The 21,830-nt window shown below is 40.4% G+C and overlaps 1 protein-coding gene across 2 annotated transcripts in view; it reads left to right on the top strand.

Moving 5' to 3' along the window:
- The window catches only part of CBL (Cbl proto-oncogene), an 81,671-nt gene that overhangs the window by 22,849 nt on the left and 36,992 nt on the right, over positions 1–21,830 (top strand). For both annotated transcript variants that reach the window (XM_088443812.1, XM_088443811.1), the window contains exons 2-5: positions 6,680–6,927; positions 10,679–10,825; positions 20,468–20,624; positions 21,219–21,340. In XM_088443812.1, the coding sequence (XP_088299938.1) occupies positions 6,680–6,927; positions 10,679–10,825; positions 20,468–20,624; positions 21,219–21,340 (674 nt within the window). The remainder of the gene's footprint in view (positions 1–6,679; positions 6,928–10,678; positions 10,826–20,467; positions 20,625–21,218; positions 21,341–21,830) is intronic.

The raw sequence follows: 21,830 nt of genomic DNA, 5'->3' as shown, positions 1-21,830 counted from the left end.
AAATAAACTTGTGTATACTGGATATACAATCTCTGCATTATCAATTTGAAGATAATTTTTCTCTATAAATTGTATCTTTTAAATCCTGGCTTGACAAATATTTTACAATCTTGGCGTCTGCATTAAAATAAACTATCATTACTATTAAATCATTGTTATTTTTTTGCCTGAAGTTTCCTATATTTTCAAATTGTCCTCTGGTTAATAAATGGAGCTATATATCTTCTGCATTGTCACGGACACAATCACTAGCCATAGGCTTATTTCATCCTGCAAATACTTCCAGGTTAATGCTGAAATACTTTGAGTGAGTCAGTATTTGGATTCGCTGCAATGGCTGTTTGAATTGCTTCTTAGTTCGTCCATGGCAGCCACACATTGGATATAGGACCTGTTTTTCTTAGTGTAGACAGGAAGTTTTTTGTTTTTTTATTTCAGGGACCACCCCCTTACTGTATAAAATCCAACCCTTTCCTCCTGTCCCTTGTCATTTTTTCCTTTCTCCTAGCAGTATAAAGACAGAGTAGGGAAGTTTGTTATTTTATCCTATAGACTGAGACTTCCCTATCTATTTGCCCAGTTTGTCCTTAGCACTGTAATCTGAGGCGGGGTTGCTCCCCAGAGGGACAGCATAGGGGCTCTTGTGCAGAGTTGCCAGAATCCTTAGACCGGAGCAACTGATGCCCAGGGAAGTCTTCAGGGGTCCGGCGGCTCAAACCCTATCCCCATGCAGTGCTGGAGCAAGCAGGGCGCCACGACGTTCCTGGCCATTTTTGTGCATGCGTGATGACACGCTGGACCAGCGGTAGTGCATGGCGCATGTGCCCGACCTCGAACTGAAGATCATAGGGCTATAAAGACGCTACACACCACAGACTCGTGTCTGTCTCCTTTTACATTTTTTTTCTACGGATCCAAAGCATTGGAAGCCTGCAGGTGTGCCTTAGGATAGATCCAGAACCTTCTCCCCAACAGCCAAATAGTGCCCAGCCGAGGTAAGTCCCTAGAGTGGGCGTTTATACTCATTGTTTTAGCTAGAAACGGATTAGTTAATAGGGTATTTTGGTTTTTAGTGTGCCTTTGATTACTGTTGGACATAAGAAGAAAAAGCTTCTAGAATGTCTGTGTGCTGCCTGTTCTAAACAATTCTCAGGGGCACAAGGAATCGTGTTTTGTGAGGATTGTGTTGAGAAGAATCCTACACCTATGATGTCTCAGCAGCCTAACCAGTTTTGAGAATTAATGAACTGGATGAAAGTCTTTTGTGTCTAAAGAAGAGTATCTGTCTATGCATATGTCTAAGATATCTAGATCTGAAGCTAGTCTTGACTATGAATAGGATGTTGTCTCTTCTGAATATGGTCTTGTACAGGAATGTGACATGTCCAGTGAAGAGTCTGGAGAGATTTGTGAGAATGTGAGAGCTTTTAATTTTGAATTGGTTGAAAGCATGTTGAAGAATATATATAAAACCATGAATTATAAATAGGCTCCAGAACACAAAGAGCAGTATTTTCTGTTTGAAGACAGAGTAAAGAAGGGTAGAAGCTTCACTGCTCACAAAGTGATGAAACAAATTGTATCAAGAGTGGCAAAATTTAGATAAAATACCAAGTAACTTTAATCACATTGAAAGTATTTATCTTATTAGATTTGATGATTTGCTTAATTGGTGCAAGTTACCTAAGGTGGATGCTGCAATTGCAGAATTAATGACAAAATCTACCATGCAGTGGTGTCAAATTCTGGCCGTTCAGCTGCAGTGGAACTACATGTCCAAGCATGCACTGCCAGAGTTTTGCTATTCGGGCATGCTAAAACTGTGGCAGGGTATTCTGGGATATGTAGTCCTACAGCAGCTGGAGGGCCTGAGTTTGACACCACTGCGGTAGAGGATAGACCAGCATTTAAAGACACCACTAGGGCACTAAGACTCTGGAGTACGACTATGCATACAGATATTGAAGACAGGATATCAAAACAATACCTTTTTGAGAAATTTAGAGATTATGTAGAAAATTATTGAATATCTATGTGAGGCATCTTTGGATACTGTGACATGCAGCGAGAACTATGGCTTCAGGTGTAGTAGCAAGAAGAGCTCTGTGGTAATGATCCTGGATGGCTGATGCAAATTCTAAGAACAGATTGGCTACGTTACCCTATGAAGGTTCCTTTTTATTTGGGAGTAAATTAGCCTCCCTGATACAAAGGGTGACAGGAGGTAAATCTTATTGACTACCTCAGGATAAATTGAATAGATATCTATTTCCATTATCAAAACCGCAATACAGGGAGGCTAAGACCTATAGACCTGGTCACCAATATAATAGAAGGTATTCTTCAGAAATGATCAATCCTTTCTGCAAAATCTCAGGAAATTTAATCCTAAAATGCAATGACTACAGCAGGACCTCTTTGGGTATAGCGGTAAGGGGTAGATCGCTAAAGTTTGTCAATCCAATGGATTCATTATAGTCCGGACAGATGGGTACTGGATGTGATATCCAACAGAAATCGAATAGAGTTCAAGAGGGAACCACAAATAGACAAATTTGTATGATCAAGAATGCCAGTAACAAGAGTGGAAAAGAGGGCTATGGAAGGCAGTTTGGAGAAATTAGCCTTCAAGCAGTAAAAAAAATTACCTACTGTAGAATGGAGAACCGTATTTTACTCATCCCTCTTTCTGGTAAAAAAAAAAAAAAAAATCTGGAGAATTCAGGACCATCCTGGATCTAAGAAAACTGAACAAATACATTCAAACAAGAAAGTTTCAGATGGAGACCCTAAAATCCATTCTAGCAGGCATTACGGCAGGGGACTTCCTAGCACTGATAGATTTAAAAGATGCTTACTTTCATGTGCCAGTAAACCTAAATTACCAGCCATATCTGAGGTTTTGTGTAGCAGGAAGAAATTTCCAGTTCACATGTCTTCCCTTCGGTTTGTCAACTTCACCAAGATACTTTTGACCATAATGGCGCATCTAAGGGCTAAGGGAATAATGACAACATATTTATTTCTGGAAAGATGGAAGTTATAGTGCGAAACAATGTGGACAAAGTTTCTACAATTCCTGCAGACATTGGCCTGGATTTTAAATTGGAACAAGAGTCGTTTGAATCTAGTCCAGAGGATGCAATTTCTGGGGGTTATAATAGATACCCAGAGGTACAGGGTCAGCCTGTCAGAAGACAGATGTAAGAAAATACAGAAATTGGTGAAGATCATACAGAATCACAGCAGTATTCAACTCCGTACAGGATTAGGACTGTTTGGCACGATTTAGTCAACCATAAATGTAGTCCCCTGGGCAAGGTGGCACTTGAGAGGCCTACAGTGGGGTATATTAAAGTTCATTCAGAAGCAAGTAATTCTTTATAATCGCATACGACTGAAAAAAGAAACAAAAAAATCCCTAGACTGGTGGTGGAGTGTAAATCTGGAGAACAGATCAACATCACTGGTACAACCACAATACCTAGGCCTAACGACAGATGTTTTGTTCAAATTGAAGAGAGATGCGAGCGGTATGGAGGGTGATACAGTACTTTGAAGATTATCTGAGAGGAACTCCTGTTTAAGAATATTTTGGGGCAATATGACATTTGTAACCTACATAAATCGCCAGGGTGGCACCATAAGTCCCGTTCTCTTGAAGGAAATTTCAAAAATCATGACTTGGGCAGAAAAGCGCTTGCTTTCTCTTAAAGTCTTCCGTGTGCTGGCAAGGAAAATCTGGTAGCGGACTTCTTGAGCAGAAAGCAAGTTCTCCCGTGAGAATGGGAATTGAATGCATAGATATGTCGATCAATAATAAGAAAATTCGGATGTCCGGAAGTAGATTTAATAACAAATGCAAAACTACCTCTATTCTTCTCAAGAAATGATGTACCCGGGACAAAAGGGATAGATTTCTTCTCACAGAAATTGAACTTTCACCTGGCATGTTTTACCTCCTTTCCCGCTGATATGTAATAGCGATCTTACCCTATTGGCCCAGAAGAGCTTGGCTTTCAACAGCATTGAAAATGGCAATGGAGAAACAATGGTTGCTACCAGCCAGACCGTATATATTTAACACTGGGTCCGTTACTACATCAGAGGGTTACCCAACTGCTCTAAATTTAACAGTCTGGAGATTTAAAGGAAGATATTAAAGCAAAAAGGGCTTTAAAAACAAGTTACAGATTCTATTACAAGCAAGAAAAAAATTCCAAACTGGTGGTCTACAGGATTTGGAACATATTTATCTCTTTCATGGGAAATGAAGCTGAAGTCATGAAGACACGCACATCATGGATACTGCAATTCTTACATGAGGGATTTATTAAAGGTTTGGCAGTTTACACAATCAAAGTACAAATATCAGCTCTCTGTGTACTTCTGGATAGAAAGCTGGCAGAAGATGAATTCTTGACAACATTCTGTCAAGCAATTGAGAGGATCCGTCCACAAGTTAAAGCCTTCATGGGATTTGAACTTCGTCCTGATAACATCAGCAAGAAGAGTAAGTGAATCTAAGGCTCTGTGGGCAGAGGAGCCATTTCTGAACATTAGGCTAGACAAAGTAATATATTGAGGACAAAGCCGAATTTTGTACCAAAGGTGGTCTTATCTTTTCACCTCAATCAAGATATTGCGGTACCCGCTTTTTTTTTCTCTCAGTCAAAAGATAAGGAATAAGAACTACATACATTGGATCTGGTTCGAGCCTTCTCTGTCTACGTAGGCTAAGTGAATGCAGGAAGACTAAGCATTTAATTGTCCTACCGAAGGAGAGAAGGACATAGTCCTACCAAACAAGATGGATCACAGTAGTTCTTATTTTATCTTTGCTTACAAGAAAGAAGGGCTTAAGGCACATGAAATACTTGAAGCACACTCGACTAGGGCTGTAGCTTTGTCTTGGGCAAAGAAAGCAAAAGCTTTAGTAGAAGAGATTTGTAAAGCGGCAGCATGGTCGTCTGTTCATACATTTACTACTCATTATGCATTGGATTTGTCAAGTACTCATTTTGAAGATAAGGTGCTTCAAGCGCCACACACAATTTGTTATGCAGAATGAAGTCCGGTTATTAACACTCCCTGTGAGATTAGCTTTAGTATGTCCTAATGTGTGGCTGTCATGAAGGAACGAAGAGGAAAACATCTGATTATACTTACCGATGATTCAGTTTCTTTGAGAGACTCCATGAGCGTTTTTTTCCAGGAACAATTTAGAAGGAGACACTCGATAAGACAAGGGACAGGAGGAAGGTTCTGGATTATATGCAGTGAGGGGGACGGTCCCTGAAAAAACTTCCTGTCTATACTAAGGGGAACAGGTCCTTTACCCAATATATGGCTGTCATGGACTCTCTCATAGACACTTAATTATCAGTAAATATAATCTGATGTTTTTATACTAAAACAATGCAAAGCACAGATGTGTCCTCTATACACTATTGCTGCAGTCACACCAAACAGCTCTTTCTTGGTGCGACAGGTTCTGTGCGATTCTGCTTGCTCCGGGTGTTTGGTTTTTTTGCGTCCGTTTCACCTGAACATGCTTTTTAGTTTCAATCCGATCGAAAAACCACTTCAGAAGACTGCACTGATTTAGGTTGATATGTGACACTAATAGATGTGTGTGGCTGAGTCTGAATCTATATAAAGTGCTACAATATGGTGGGTGCGTTTCTTTTCCATGCCAAGTTTCAATGCGCTTCGTATACAGATTGTCACACACAGAGATAAAAGTGGAGTCTCCCAAAGCGGTTTGTAGAATCCGGTTGTGACTTTTCGGGCATAAAAGAAGCTCTGCGCAAGCTGGATCGGACGGGACCTGGCTGCTCAGTATAAAGACACATCTATTATCGTTTTTGGTTTTAAATGTAATTATTACCCAATAAGGTTAAAAGCAGAATACATAAGGGCCGATACAATTGCGTGCAAGGTTCTGGCAAAACGGCTTTGTGACATGTCTATTACTATTTTCTATTTGTGGCCTATCAAGATGCAAACGGAAAGGAGTGTACGTTTCCTTAATAGCGGTAATGTGCAAAGGGTGCACGTCCTAACATTGACTGGTGTCTATTTAATATGTGTGCTTTACACAGTAGCCCCAGACACTTATGGATATATTTCTCCCCAACCTCATAAGGGGGGTATCCACTTAGCAATATACAAACGACAGCACGAATGCGACATTGCAGTCGTGCTGTTGTTTGTATAGCTAGTGATGTGCTAGGACTGAACGTTCACTCGTTAAGTCCCGGCACATCCCTCATCCCCGCACATGCAGAACCTGACGAGATCGTCAGGTTGACCTGCATGTACAAGCGATGTCGGAAGCGACCCGCGGGCATTCACATCGCGGGTCGCTTCCGTCCAAAACATCCCCAATGGATGCGCGATTTGCAAGCGATTGCACGATAACGACATCGTTATCGTGCAATCGCTTGTTTAAATCGCTTAGTGGATACCCCCCATTAGGGTGGAAAGCTCATTTGCACAGGGCCATCTTTACTTTGTTTAATATTATTTGGTAAAATGAACAGCGCTATGTAATATGTTGCCTCCTTTTTTTTTTTTCTTTTTTTTTTTTTTAAATTTATTAATCTTTTTGCACATTGACAGATGTATTGATCCATTCAACCTGTTAATTCTAATATGCTCTCCCCACATTATGTAGGTTGTTCGGTTGTGCCAGAACCAAAGGCTTGCTTTGAAGAACAGCCCTCCTTATATATTGGACCTGCTGCCTGACACCTACCAGCACCTCCGTACCATTATGTCTCGCTATGAGGGGAAGATGGAGACTCTTGGTGAAAATGAATATTTCAGAGTTTTCATGGAAAACCTTTTGAAGAAGACAAAGCAAACAATTAGTCTGTTCAAGGAAGGCAAAGAACGCATGTATGAGGAGAATTCCCAACCAAGGTAAGGTTGTGTCACAACATTTTTTTCATCAAAATAATTTTATATATTTGTGTGTGTGTGTGTGTGTGTATATATGTATATAATGGATGTCGAACCTGTACCATGAGACCATCACTTTCCCAGCCACATCCAAACAGCTGCATAATGTTTTTGTAGAACTTCTTCCCACAGACTTTTGACATAAATTGATTTTGACCCTTTATAAGCAGAAATTGTGGTTGGAAAACAAAGGAAAATTTCATGAAGTCCACTTTAGAGGCTTGCCCCACTTTCCTAAAAGAAACGCTATACATTCAGTGACATTAGCGTAGTAAGACTTTGTTTTGAACCTTTTTTTTTTTTTGCAAATAATACTTGATAGTATTTTTGGTATGTTTTATCTTTTTGTGATAGAAAAACTGTCTGGAATGCATAGAAAACACCAAATACTTTGTAGTGCTTGCAGGCAAAATATGCTCTTAAAGTAAATAAGTGTAATAGATTTTGTATGGCATTATCAGAAGTTGGAAACAATATTGTCCATTTCACGCTTTGTGGTGTCTTGACATTCATAGCAAGTTTTGTCGTATAAAAATAGGAAGTTTGAGTAGCGCTGTAAAAAAAAAAAAAAAAAAAAAAAAAAAAAGAGAGAGAGGAAGTGTAAATAACCACAGACCGAAGCAGGAACATTGTGAAATAGACTAGAGAAATTGTAATATATTCATTGTGTGCAGACTCATGGTGATTGGACTTAGAAATGGCATGAGGGAAGTCTAAATCATTGCCTAATATAGTAAGTGTTCATCCCATAATATAAAAACTACACAGTATAGCACACTTGGGGGTCTATTTACTAAGCAGTGTTAGGAGGCAGAGTGAAAAGTCTGTGATAAGTGCCAGCCAATTAGCTCCCAAATGTCATCTCACAGGCTGTGTTTGAAAAATGACAGTTGGGAGCTGATTGGCTGGCACCTTATTGCTTTCTTATCACTTTTCACTCATTCTCCTAACACTGCTTAGTAAATAGACCCCTTGGTACTTTGCAAACGCTACTGCATGCTACAAACATAACTGGTGCATTTAATATAGGGTCAGCTCACTGATTGTGTGATTTGAGACTCATACTATATACAATACTGCAAAAGTTTTAGACATATGTGGAAAAAATGCTGCAAAGTAAGACTGCTTTCAAAAATAGAAGTGTTAATAGTTTATTTTTATCAATTAACAATATGCAAAGTGAATGAACAGAAGAGATCTAAATCAACTAAATGTTTGGTGTGACCACCCTTTGCCTTCAAAGTAAAAACAAGAAGATAGGCACCTCATTGGGAGCCATTCACTCTATACTACATGAATAGCTATTATGGTTGTGAGGTAACCTTGTCAGGTGTTTCATTGGGGGCGATTCAATTAAGAGCGCGGTGAACAGCGACGGGAATTTGGTCCCGCTGCTATTCAATTTACCTCGCAACTTAGTCTGACTACAATCACTTGCGTCTCTGAATGCAGGTTCTCGTGACTTAACCTGGGTGTTTAGTCGGAGAATGGCGGTACTAAAGTGCTGGCCGCGAGGCTAGTTAGCGCCCTTCTAAGTTGAAAAACTACCAGCCGGCGCTTTAGTCTGAATATAATAGCGCCGGCCGGGAGCTCCAAGAGCTATCAACAGTGGGCTGAATTGAGTCTGCCCCAATGGTTGCCTTGTGCTATTTATATGAACTCGTGAGGACACTGGGCCAAGCCTCCTGGTGAAGTCTCAATGTATATGAGTATATATATGTGTGTATGTGTATATATATATATATATATATATAATGTGTGTGTGTGTGTGTTCCCTCTAGCTCCGGTGGCAGGCAGGGTGCCGGAGCTAGAGAGGGCGATCTTGTGCGCGCGCCCGAAAAGGGGGCGTGGTTCTGAAAAAGGGGCGTGTCTATAAGACGCGTCCCCTTTTCGGCATACTTGGGGGCGTGCCCGGCGCTTACGGACATGCCGGGCAGCCCCCAAGCGCTTCAGAAAGGGAGAATAGATGCCGGGTCACCGCATGTTTGTCCACCGCGGGACACTGCGTCCCGCGGGTGAGAACGGCTCCCGCAGGCTGTTAGGGCAGGGCGCTTTTTGCCCTCCAGAAGGAGGGCAGGGCGCCGCGCCCCGCTAAAACAGCCTAGCGGGAACGCTATATATATTTATATATCTCTATCTCTCTCACAGGAGCTCTGCACTCACCATAATAACTAATAATAATAATAAACAGTGGGGTTTTGGTTCATGAATTGATCAATGCATTTAAGCTTCAAGCCCATCGTCACGGGACCCCACTTTACTGCAAGTGCAGGGTATGCTATCAATGTTTAATGCTCACAGCAACTTTGCTTTTAAATGTGAGACAGTTACCAAGCACACCTGTTGCAAAGCACCTAGGAAAACAGCTGACACAAGTTGGATAACTAGTTAATAGGGGTGCATGAGAAAATGTGATCACAAAAATGATTAATTATAAAAATCAATCATAATAAACAAAAAGCACTAATCCACGGCACTCACCATTCCTAGTTTTGGGGTGCAACATGGTATGTTACCACATTGTTTAAATAGAAATCACAGGAGCTCTGCACTCACCATAATAACTAATAATAATAAACATAATAAACAGTGGGGTTTTGGTTCATGAATTGATCAATGCATTTAAGCTTGCAGCCCATCGTCACGGGACCCCACTTTACTGCAAGTCCCTACTCTATTGCTCAGAATTATAACATGTACATAGCTATCACATTAGTGGTGACGATGGGCTGCAAGCTTAAATGCATTGATCAATTCATGAACCAAAACCCCACTGTTTGTTATGTTTATTATTAGTTATTATGGTGAGTGCAGAGCTCCTGTGATTTCTATTTAAACAGTGTGGTCACATACCATGATTCAGAGATAACAGGACTGGCATTATTTGGGCGAGTTCAATGCTAAATTTAAAGCACCAATCAGTTATAAGGCTAGGTTTACCTTTTTAACTGTTTGTTACTTTAGATTTAGTTGCAAACTCTCCAAAATAACTCCTGGTTACATAATCTCTGAGCCTATTACATTACCCCCATATAATCTGTTCCATGGAAATTTTTTGTAGTAAATTCCTTTAGAACTTCTAGGTAGTTTTCGCTGGTGTGTGTGTGACTGTGGCGGCTCTTTTGCATCCACTCATGTACCCTTTTGATGAACCCAGAAGTTGGCCAGTAGAAGCATGCAGATCCAAATGCTGGGCATACACTGTGAGGTAAAATGTCTGACATTTTATCTGACCAGCTGTATACAACAGATATCATGGCCGTACACACAGAGAGATTTCAGTGCATGGCCAGGATATTGGTGTTACTCTCTTGGGGAGGAAGCATTTCCTCATTCCTCACCTGTGATGGAACAGGAGAATTTTAGGGTGGATGGCAGCTCATACATTACCAGGTGCGGCTGATCAATTATCAGATCTTTCGTACATGCTAGACTTAAGGATGTCCAACAGACTGTTAATTACTGCAGATACACTGTTCCATTATCGGCCTGATCAACTGATTCATCGTGACGATAATTGAACATCGTATGCCCAGCAGTAGCTATTAATTATGACATCCCAAACTGGTGTATGACTAATTGACCAAGCACCTGAATTGTTCTGTTGCCCCAAATAGAAAAACTCCTACCTAACTCCAAATTGTATTTGAGTTTAAATGTTGCTACAAATACGGTAAGACTTACCTTGAAACTGTTTTGCTTTTTCCACCAGGCGCAACCTGACTAAATTGTCTCTCATCTTCAGCCACATGCTTGCGGAGCTTAAAGGAATATTCCCTAGTGGATTGTTCCAGGGGGATTCATTTCGGATCACAAAGGCAGATGCTGCTGATTTCTGGAGGAAAGTCTTTGGAGAAAAGTATGGAGTCTAACAAAGGGTTGTACCGTGTCAATTAGCACAATTCTTTACAGAACTTTGCTTATATGAGAAGCAGTAGAGTTGTGTTCATGTTTAAAATATTAAATATTTTATTTTAACATTCCCATCTAACTACATTCTAGCTTATCACAAGTGTTTACATTTTACATAAGCCCTGCTAGTTAGGGCGCACACCCCGGCAGATGCCACTTTACTGGTGTGAGAGGCCTAGAGAGGAGCGGTCTGTACGTTTGGGCTCAGCTGCTTACATTGCAGAGATACTTGGTACATGGAACAGTGTTTGCTTACCTAACTCCATGTGAAACTGATTTACCTCATTTGTTTGTACAGTGCTTTTTCTATGTAATTCAGAATGCCTAAATAGGGGAGATTCTGCACAAGGCCAGCCCGACCGTTACGCCGGGTACGTGGCTGCGTAGAGCGCCATAGGAGGGCACCGCGGCAGTCACATACAGTGAGTCACTGTTAATCACTTGGTCCCCCAGACACCCTCACCGGACGCTGATAGACTCCTCTGAGAGGCGGACAGCTGCTGCTCTATGCAGAGGCTTTGCACTCATAGCTCCACCTCCTGGGAGACTGCTCTGACTGGGAGCCTCTGGCAGCCCTGAGCACACAGCAGCAGCCAGAAATATGCTTTATGCCATCTGGCTGAGCTTTGTCGCTTCCGGTTCTCAGCGGGGGAGATGGGAGAGAGCATGGCTAAGGATGCAGCTGGGCCAGGGGCGGCCACGGTGATGGAGGAACGCTACTTCAACGTCCCGTACTTAGGTGATTGGCCTCCCCAGTCCTCTGCTGATGCCAGGGAATAGAGGGAGGGAGAAGGGGAAGCCTCTGGTGAGGAGGAGGAGCTGGAGCTGTACTTACAGAGATGGGAAGGTATGTGCCTCTGCTGGCTGCAAACATGCATACTGTCCTGTTGTCAACCTCTTTGTGCAGCACCGAGCTCATAAATGTCAATATGTTTGTTGGTGCCATAATTGTGCCTGTAACTCCCTAACTCAGCTACCCATTTTTTCTACACGCTACATTGTAAAATATTTTTAATCTAGTTTATTTTAAATGCTTTATATCATTTTGATATCTCTTTTTTTTACACCACCCACCCCATTTTTCTCTTACATCACCCCCATTCTATCTCTCTGCCTCTTTCCTCATCCCCTGTCATTTTGCTCTCTTCCACCCTCTAGTTCTTGCTGTCTCTCTTACCCCATCCCATTCCTTTATCTTTTTGGGGTGTGCGCAACACATACATGCCACCTTTCCCTGAATATCAGAGAGACTCCCTGAAATAGTAACAATCTCCCTGATTGCACATTACCCCCATTATGTAGCTGTTATATACAAAAAGAACAGATATATACATTCAAATGGGATCATTAAGTATCATTTCCCTGCATTGGTTATAATGCACAATGATCCCTATAACTACATGCATTTTCTGGAAAGTATCAGTGTGTTTTCATCAACAAGCAGATCTTACTAACTGCTTTAGGGAAACCATTCGAATAAAATAAATTGTTGCCAGCAGCTATATATCACGTATCAAGAATGATGCTAATGAAATATAATATATATCACATTAAATATAGTTAAGAACATATAAATAAACTAAATATAAGGACATAAAAAAAAACAAAAATATTGCAGGATGAGAATATGGAGTCCTGCTTATAATTATCTCCTAAGACTCTACATTATGGATCAATGCAAGATTATAAAGAAAGAACAATCCTCATAAATCTAGGGCAAAATGCATGAGAAAAATAGACAAAATTCTATAATAGTGGTGAAATAAAAATAGTTCACATGTATAGCCTCTATAGCATAATTTGGAAAAAGTACCAATTTGTCCATGTAGTACTCTCATAAAGATGAAGTACCAGGATAGTCAGGGTAAAGATGCCGTTTCTCTGGATTCTGCTTCTCCCTACTTGACCTAATGTCACCAGTAAGGAGTGAGAGATCACTTGAGAACGGTTTAGCCCTCAGAAACAACAGGGTAACCGCAACGTTTCTCAATATTTCGCTTCTGCTGTTGGGGGTTTTTCAAAAAGCATTGGACCCCCAATGAGAGAGTTACTCTAATTGGGGTAGTCATCAGTTAATAGGATACAAAAGAATATAAAGAATGTTATATATCAATAATTAATTGAAATTACACAAAGACATACATAAATAAATGCTGATCAGTAAATACCAGAGGGCTCATAGTAACGTGTACTAATGTCCTTTTAAGTTATTACTAAGTCATACAATCTGTGTCAAACATCAGTTCTGATGGACTGGAAAAGATTAATGAGCTATTTGAGCATCCAGATGCCTATATAAAGGTGATAAATCTATGCCATGTGAGTCGCTTATAAATGAACACCAATTTAAGAGTGTTACGCTGGGTTCCCTAGGCATGTAGTAGTTTGTACATGTTGTCAATGTACAAACAAATATGACAAAATTGTGGCAAGCAACAATATCATTAAATGGCTAACTTAAGTAGTACATATGTGTTAAGCATAAAGGTATGCAAAACAGACAGACAGGTTTAAACATATATTGTTAAGCCTGTACATAGTTTCTACAACAGAAAATCTGCAGATTGCATATAAATATGTGGTAATATGGATAGATATTAAAATCAAAAACTGTAATTCTGTAGCTTAAATTTAGTACACTTATAAACATAGGGTTAACATAACCAGCAACAGGTGTTCACACTCAAGGATGCTGTAGTGTCATATGGATTTATAGGGGCTTTGCCTTACAATTTACTACAGCATCCTTGAGTGTGAACACCTGTTGCTGGTTATGTTAACCCTATGTTTATAAGTGTACTAAATTTAAGCTACAGAATTACAGTTTTTGATTTTAATATCTATCCATATTACCACATATTTATATGCAATCTGCAGATTTTCTGTTGTAGAAACTATGTACAGGCTTAACAATATATGTTTAAACCTGTCTGTCTGTTTTGCATTCCTTTATGCTTAACACATATGTACTACTTAAGTTAGCCATTTAATGATATTGTTGCATGCCACAATTTTGTCATATTTGTTTGTACATTGACAACATGTACAAACTACTATAACATGCCTAGGGAACCCAGCGTAACACTCTTAAATTGGTGTTCATTTATAAGCGACTCAGAGGGCATAGATTTATCACCTTTTATATAGGCATTTGGATGCTCAAATAGCTCATTAATCTTTTCCAGACCATCAGAACTGATGTTTGACGCACAGATTGTATTACTTAGTAATGTGTACAAATGTACTAATGTCCTTTTAAATTTATTACTATGAGCCCTCTGGTATTTACTGATCAGCATTTATTTATGTATGTCTTTGTGTAATTTCAACTAATTATTGATATATAACATTCTTTATATTCTTTTGTATCCACTCTATTAACTGATGACTACCTCAATTAGAGTAACTCTCTCATTGAGGGTCCAATGCTTTTTGTAAGACCTCCAACAGCAGAAGCTAAATATTGAGAAACGTTGCGGTTACCCTGTTGTTTCTAAGGGCCAAACCGTTCTCAAGTGATCTCTCACTCCTTACTGATGACTATAGGTCAAGTAGGGAGAAGCAGAATCCAGAGAAACTGTATCTTTACCCTGACTATCCTGGTACTTCATTTTTATGAGAGTACTACATGGACAAATTGGTACTTTTTCCAAATTATGCTATAGAGGCTATACATGTTAACTATTTTTTTTATTTCGCCACTATTATATAATTTTGTCTATTTTTCTCATGCATTTTGCCCTTGATTTATGAGGATTGTTCTTTCTTTATGATCTTGTATTGATGCATAATGTAGAGTCTTAGGAGTTGATTATAAGCAGGGCTCCATATTCTCATCCTGCAATATTTTTGTGTTTTTTTATGTCCTTATATTTAGTTTGTTTATATGTTCTTAACTATATTTAATTTGATATATATTATATTTCATTAGTATCATTCTTGATGTGATATATAGCTGCTGGCAACAATTTATTTTATTTGAATGGTTTCTCAATAAAGGTTATGTATTAATTCATTAATATTTTCAAGTAAGAGTGCTCACATAAGAGTTTTTCCTTGTGTTTGTTTCATCTACGTTGTTCAACTCTAGTGAGCACTACCTTTTGTGTATTTTGTTTCTGGTTTCAGACATTTATTGATAGGATTAGTGGTAATATATATTACATCTCATCAGTCAGTGCGATGATACCCCATTTCCCCTTCCCTTATAGTTTGAGAACTGCTTTAGGGTTCATTTACATTTGGATGTAAATCAATATTAGGATGTAGCAGTACACGCCCACTTTACCTCTGCTCTCATAGGTGCTGCTTTCACAATCTCCCTGAAATGCTTTTTCAAAAGTAGGCAAGCATGGCGTAACAGTATGCTTTAACGTGTCCGTGTAATAGTTTGTCGCAAAATGGTTGAAAACATTTTTGAAAGAGTGGTATATTTCATGTGTGTGAGAGAAATGAAATGGTAGTCAAAAATAAAATACGTGGGACGTCCAAAAAGAAAACTAAACTAAAAACACGTGTTGGGGAGCATATTCACAATATAAGAAGGGGATTACGAACTCATAGTGTTTCAGATCATTTCTTTTCACATGACGAAAGAAATCCCACAGGGCACAAATTCATGGCCATAGAAAAAGTAGAACCAAACTGGAGAGGAGGAGACTACATAGAACAAATGTCAAGAAAAGAAACACAATGGATTTATTAATTAAAAACCCTCCATCCAGGAGGTTTGAATGTGGAATTTGAACTGTGCTCCTTCTTGGGGGAAAAAAAAAAATTAATTTATGATACCTTTTCTTTTATTTTTTAGTCTTCAGATTATATATTGCTACTATTTATCCTTCAATCCAAAAATCACATCAATGAACAAGTGTGATTTCATTGCATCTCTTTCATACACTGTCCTTAAACCAGCTGTAATTTTGTATTGGCTTAATTATTTCTGAACACTGCATACACAACACATCACACACCTCTACCATATGACAGCGTCTTTATTGTTCTAATATTTTTAGTATATATATATATATATATATATATATATATATATATATATACACTGTGCTAAAAAGCACAGTGCTAAGTGCTAAACAGATCGCCAGAGCAGTGCAAACACTTTGTATGCCACCTCATCCATCGCCCCGAAGACAGAGCGCATACTGCACAGTAGCTTGTCTATTTAAGACACCAGCACCGGAGAGAGAATCAAAGCAGTTTCAGAAGTGCCAGCTATACTACTAACTGATGCGAGAAAGGCATCTATTCGGGTAAGGTAGGGATAGTCTCACAAGGCATTGCACTACAACAGCAGGAATCTCACCACCCCGCAAAAAGAGCTATAACATTTATATACCTATGGTACATTTCCTAGGAATCAAATTGCCAGTTTAATAACTTGTTTTTTTTTTTGTTTGTTTTTCCACTTTTTTTTTTTTTTTTAAATATCTTTAGAAGTAGGTTTTAAGAGTTTAAAAAAAAAAAAAAGTGTATGGATATATATATATAGATAGATATATATATATATATATGAGATACACGCATGAAATATACCACATATAATCTTTCAATAATTTTTGGTCAACCACTTTGTAACATACATTCATGTTACACACACAGCCTCCCTATTACTTGTATTCTTCACTTCCTATTTATAAGAATTAAGAACCTTAAAACATTAAAGGTGCGCTATTATTAATTCTATTTACGCCATTACACAATTTATGCTTTTGAGCTCTCATATATCATACCATTCCACATGCCCTGAGAAGTCGCACTCACTTTCAGTACTGATAATGCTTATAAATACAGTGCCTAGATTTCACTTAGACAACAGGTGCAGTGCTGGTGGCAGAGAGGGGGGTAAGGGCAGGCTACAGTTGGCAGTGTGCTGGGGTTGAGGGCAGGTGGCAACTTGGGCAGTGCTGGGGGCAGGCAGCAGTTGTGGTAGAGTTAGGGGGTTGCGGCAGGGAGCAGTTGGGTTAAGCTGGGTACACACTAGACGATCTGTCGCCCGATCTGGCGTCCACGTAAGCCTGAGTGTACCCGCTATGAGCAACCATGCGCGCTCCCTCAGGAGCTTACATGCTGCTCAATCTGTCAATTTGATGAATGACCCTATGCTTGTGGAGGCGGCTGGTGTACAAAATATCTTTTGGTCGTTCACCAGGTCATGCAGTGTCAAATGACTGCACAAAATGTTGTTTATCGCATTGTGCTTCGGGCAGGTACACAGTCTATTGTGTACCCGGAATTAGAGTTGGGGGTTGGGGCAGGGAAAGGGTAGAGGTGAGGGTGGGCAGTGCTGGGGGTAGGCAAGGGGTTAAGGCATGCAGCAGTTGGGGTGGTGTTGGGGGCAGGCAGCAGTTTGGGGAGTGCTTGTGGGCAAGCAGCAGTGGGGTTAAGGGCATGTGATAGTTGGGGTAGGGAGGGGGTATGTAGAGGTCAGTACTGGCTCAAGGAGGGGGTTGGGGGCAAGGAGGTAAGGGTACATAGCATTTGGGGCAGTACTGGGGTGTAAGGAATGGATTATGGCAGGCAGTATTGTGAGGGGTTAAGGGTAGAGAACAGTTGGGGCAGTACTAGGGGCAAGGAGGGGTTGGTGACGGGCAGTACTGGGGGCACTAGTTACCCCATTCTTTCTGCTGGGAGCTCTGGCCAGGTCACCAGAGTCATCTCATCCAGCACCACAGCTATGTCTTCCACAAAGGTGGTGTTTCTTTAATCATACCTCCCATATGGAGGCTGGAAGGAGGCATAATCTGTTTGCTCCAAAAGCATACTCACCGAAAGCAAGGGGGAAATGGCCTTACATCACACCTCAATTTCTGTCACTTTGGGGGCGTACCCTGTGATTTCAGTGATGCTGGGTTACCACCAGTCCCTCTCCTGTTTAGATGCTAAAATGTAGATAGTGTTTATGGTGCTAAAATGTATATCGCAAGAGAGTAGGACTGTCTGTATAATAATTTGCTGCTATACGCTGAGGGGCTTTGAGTCTATAGTATTTTATGTAGGTTTGTGGGGAAACTCTTACATCTTTTTTTAACAAACCAACCCCCACCGACCGTACTATACACATGAACTTAATTAGTGGGGACCCAGCCATTCATGATCCTCTGGGGGCTACTGAGATCCAGGGTGCCATATGCTGCCAATGGCTAAAGGTGGACACCTCTTCTCCTGGTGCTGCCAAGTGGTCTACACAGGTGGCGCTTAAGAAACTGAAATGCTCCATCTCCATCCTCCTTCTAGACTTATTGTCTCATGCAGCTGCTGGTTTTTGGAAAGGGAGAGGGCAGGAAGCTATTGGCTGCAGCTCAGAGAAACATGCTAGTATCGGCTGCAGCTGCGCGTCACAGGCGATTGGCTGCAGAGCGTGTCCCCTAGGATCCGGTCATTTTGTAGAAGTGAGTCCTCATCCTCATTTTGGGGTCAAATACGCGCTATAGCGCGTAATTATGATCCCTTTGTATGAATTGGTAAACTTTTTTTTTTTTTTGTCTCATTTTAAGCCTTTTTAACTAGCTAAAGCAGTTTATAAACCCCTGCAATACATCTTTTTTCACATAGTGGTGGGTTGTAGATTTATTTTAGTTTTCAGGTAACAATGAGAGGTTTTCAAAGCTTTGGACATATTGGCAGGTGATTTACAGTGGACCATCAATGAGTGTGCGTGCAGATAGTGTCTGTATCTTTATATGTGCAAGCATAAATCTAGCGGGATGTAGTTGCGGCCGCCGGTCACAATCCCAACGCCGGAATGTCGGCTAGTGATTAATGACAGTCGTCAAGATACCGACTCCTGTCATAATCCCGACACCGGAATGCAGAAGGACGCGGCCCCCAACGAGGTAAGTACAGTCGCCTGTCCTCTTAGCTGCTGGGGGGGGGGGGGAAGGGTTAGGTTTGGGGGACTTAGGGATATGACACCCCCTGGGAAGAGTTAGGTTTAGGCTAGGGAAAGGGGGGGGGGGGGGGTAGGGTTAGGCACCCTCTCCCCCGGGAGGGTTAGGGTGTGGGGAAGGTGGAATATTAGGTTCAGGCACTATTGGGGGAAGGTTAGGCACTAGGGGGGCTTAGGGTTAGGCACCCCTAAAGGAGGGTAAGGGGGGGAGGGGAGGGTTAGCTGTACTTACCTCCGCTGTCGGGATTTCTTCCCTTCAGCCAGCCACTGTCAGGATTACAATCCCATTCCAAATCTAGCATATAGATGCATCCAGATCAAATAAACAGCAATTATCTTGAAAATTGTACCTCTCGTTTAAGTGCAGATTTTTGTGCTTGGTAAGCAACTTATTGCAAAGGTACATGTAACCCAAAAATTATACTCCCTTCCATGGAGCATACAGAACTTACAAGTTCTTACTGTAATTGTACATGAATGCTCCTTGTACACCCCTCTCAAGTATGAGGGACACAAGTGATAGACTTGCAGCTCGATACTGGCTCTAGTACATTTGCACAGTGCAATATTGTGCTTAAGATTTGCCCATTCTCTGCCATACTATTGTAGCTTCCTAATTGACGCCATGAACTGAAGTGTGGTTGTGTTTTCAATTTTTTGGGTCTAATTGAAAACCTTTTGTGTAAACGTGTGTGCGCCATTCAGTGGAATGAACCATCGGTTCCTGCTGAAGTATTATTAATCATTAGTTAGATTTCTTTATTCTCATCCTTTTTAATCCTTATCTACTGTGAGGTATTGTTGAACACTTTTTGTTTTGCTTGTTTGTTTTTAAATTCATTTCACTTTTCCAAAGCCTGGTACACACAGGAGCGATAGACATTCATTCCCTGTACATACTTGAATGAGTTAAGGAACGACTTAACAATCACTGTTTCGTCCTTCATTAACTTACCACAGGTCGCTGGCGTTATTACTAGGTTTGGTGTCCCGCGACTGTTGGGGCATGCAACCGCCGGTACACACTGAGCAATGTAGGCTATCTTGTTTTTAGGAAAAGGCCAATCGACCTGACATCGCTCCAATGTGTACCCAGCTTAAGAGTCTGTTAATGCAGTCTCTCTAAGATATAATATTGTACATTTTTACTTATTGTAATATTTGATTTTTTTTTTTCTCTCTTGAGTCCTTGTGTCCATAAGAAATAAATGAAATGGATAGGCAAATAACCTGTACCCTTAATATATGATATAATTGTATTGGTCCTTGAGCATTTTGACAGTCTGACATTGATTAAATATCATATGCCAAAGCATGACAACTCTACTTAAGCTGTAAGTGTTCTACCTCTAGGTCATTCTCAAAACAAAGCTGCCAAGAGACCTTTTTGGATTAAATGCAGGCTATAACATTTGATGGCTTCATTTTATGTACAAAATGAGCATTCTCTGTGTAACCGTTTGCAGTTTTATTTGGGAAGGGAAGTTCTTTGGTAACCTTGCTCAAAAGAGCCATAATAAACTTAAACATAGACAGGGTTAAAGTCCAATTTAACATATTTTGTTGACTGAATGTTTCCGTGTAGAAAAACTGGAATAATGTGTATTTTTAAAAGGCGTTGGTAGCAGCGGCTTTGCACACTGTGTGGCTAACTTTTTGTAAAAACCATGCTTTATTTTTCCAAAGAACTATTGTCCCTTGGAAGAGTTTCCGTCATGCCCTGCACGATGTCCACCCGATTTCCTCTGGACTAGAAGCCATGGCTCTGAAATCCACCATTGATCTCACTTGCAATGATTATATTTCTGTTTTTGAGTTTGACATCTTCACTCGGCTTTTTCAGGTAAAATAAATAGGTCCTAACTACAGTTGAATGTATACTAATGCGGGGCCATATGGTTCTCAAACTCTGTCCTCAGGACCCCAAACAGTGCATGTTTTCAATGTCACCTCACAGAATCACAAGTGAAATAATTAGCTCCACCTGTGGAACTTTTATAATGTCAGTGAGTGATGAATACACCTGCGCTCCTGCTGGGTGACCTGGGAAACGTCACCTGTGTGCGGTCCTGAGGACCGAGTTTAAGAAACTCTGTCCTCAGTTTTCTTGTTTAAGATAGTGATCTAATGGATGAATCCCCAATTGCCATTCCAGTTCTTTTAGGATTTGCAAAGTACAAAATGTTGAAAATCCCAAACTCGCTGATTCTGATCATTTTTGGAGTAAATTGAGATTGTCTAACATGTTGGATTTTGCCGATCATCCAATCGGCATCATCAGAATGGAGACGACTTGCCCCAATTAATTGCTGATGTACTGGCCCCTTAACACCGTTGGATTGATATTATGGAGGATCATACCTGACTATTTTTTATTAAATGAATTCAGTGATATTTTTTTCCAGTCTTTACAGTTATGGTACTCTCTTTCCAACAGCCATGGTCTTCCCTGCTCAGGAACTGGAATAGTCTTGCTGTGACTCATCCTGGTTACATGGCCTTCCTAACATACGATGAGGTTAAAGCTCGACTTCAGAAGTTCATTCACAAACCTGGAAGGTGAGTACGTTTAATCTCCTATTAAAAGGAGGCAGAAAAGTAGTTTGAGAGCTAAGAAAATTATTCAAGGCTTGTATACATAGGTACACGGTTACTAGGCTCATAGTTAAAAAAAAAAAAAAAAATACTTGCAATAGTTTAATTATCTTTGTATGGTTTCTGTTTTTTATGCATTGTACGTTGTATGTGCAAGGGTCTTACATCTAAGCTGGGTCTCATTTGGTGATTTTGTTTTCCATTTATTTCCTCTTGCATCTATCTGGGGGACACTGGTATTTGTTTTGGTAGAGGAGCTGGTGCAGGAGTATAGGCACTAAATGTATAAAATGCTCAGCCCTCCTCTATTCCCTAATACCTGTCCCTTCTCCACCAGAACTCTGGTTTAATTTTCAGTGCTTTAGGAGTAAGGCATGAAGATAGCTGCAGGTTTCTTTCTACTTTTTGTTTTAGGTCTGCAGCCTGAATACTCTTTCTGGGATCAGGCTTGGGA

Source organism: Taudactylus pleione, unplaced genomic scaffold, assembly GCF_031769625.1.
Source record: "Taudactylus pleione unplaced genomic scaffold, aTauple2 ptg000334l, whole genome shotgun sequence".
Classification (NCBI taxonomy): domain Eukaryota; kingdom Metazoa; phylum Chordata; class Amphibia; order Anura; family Myobatrachidae; genus Taudactylus; species Taudactylus pleione.
This window is presented reverse-complemented; position numbering and strand designations above follow the sequence as displayed.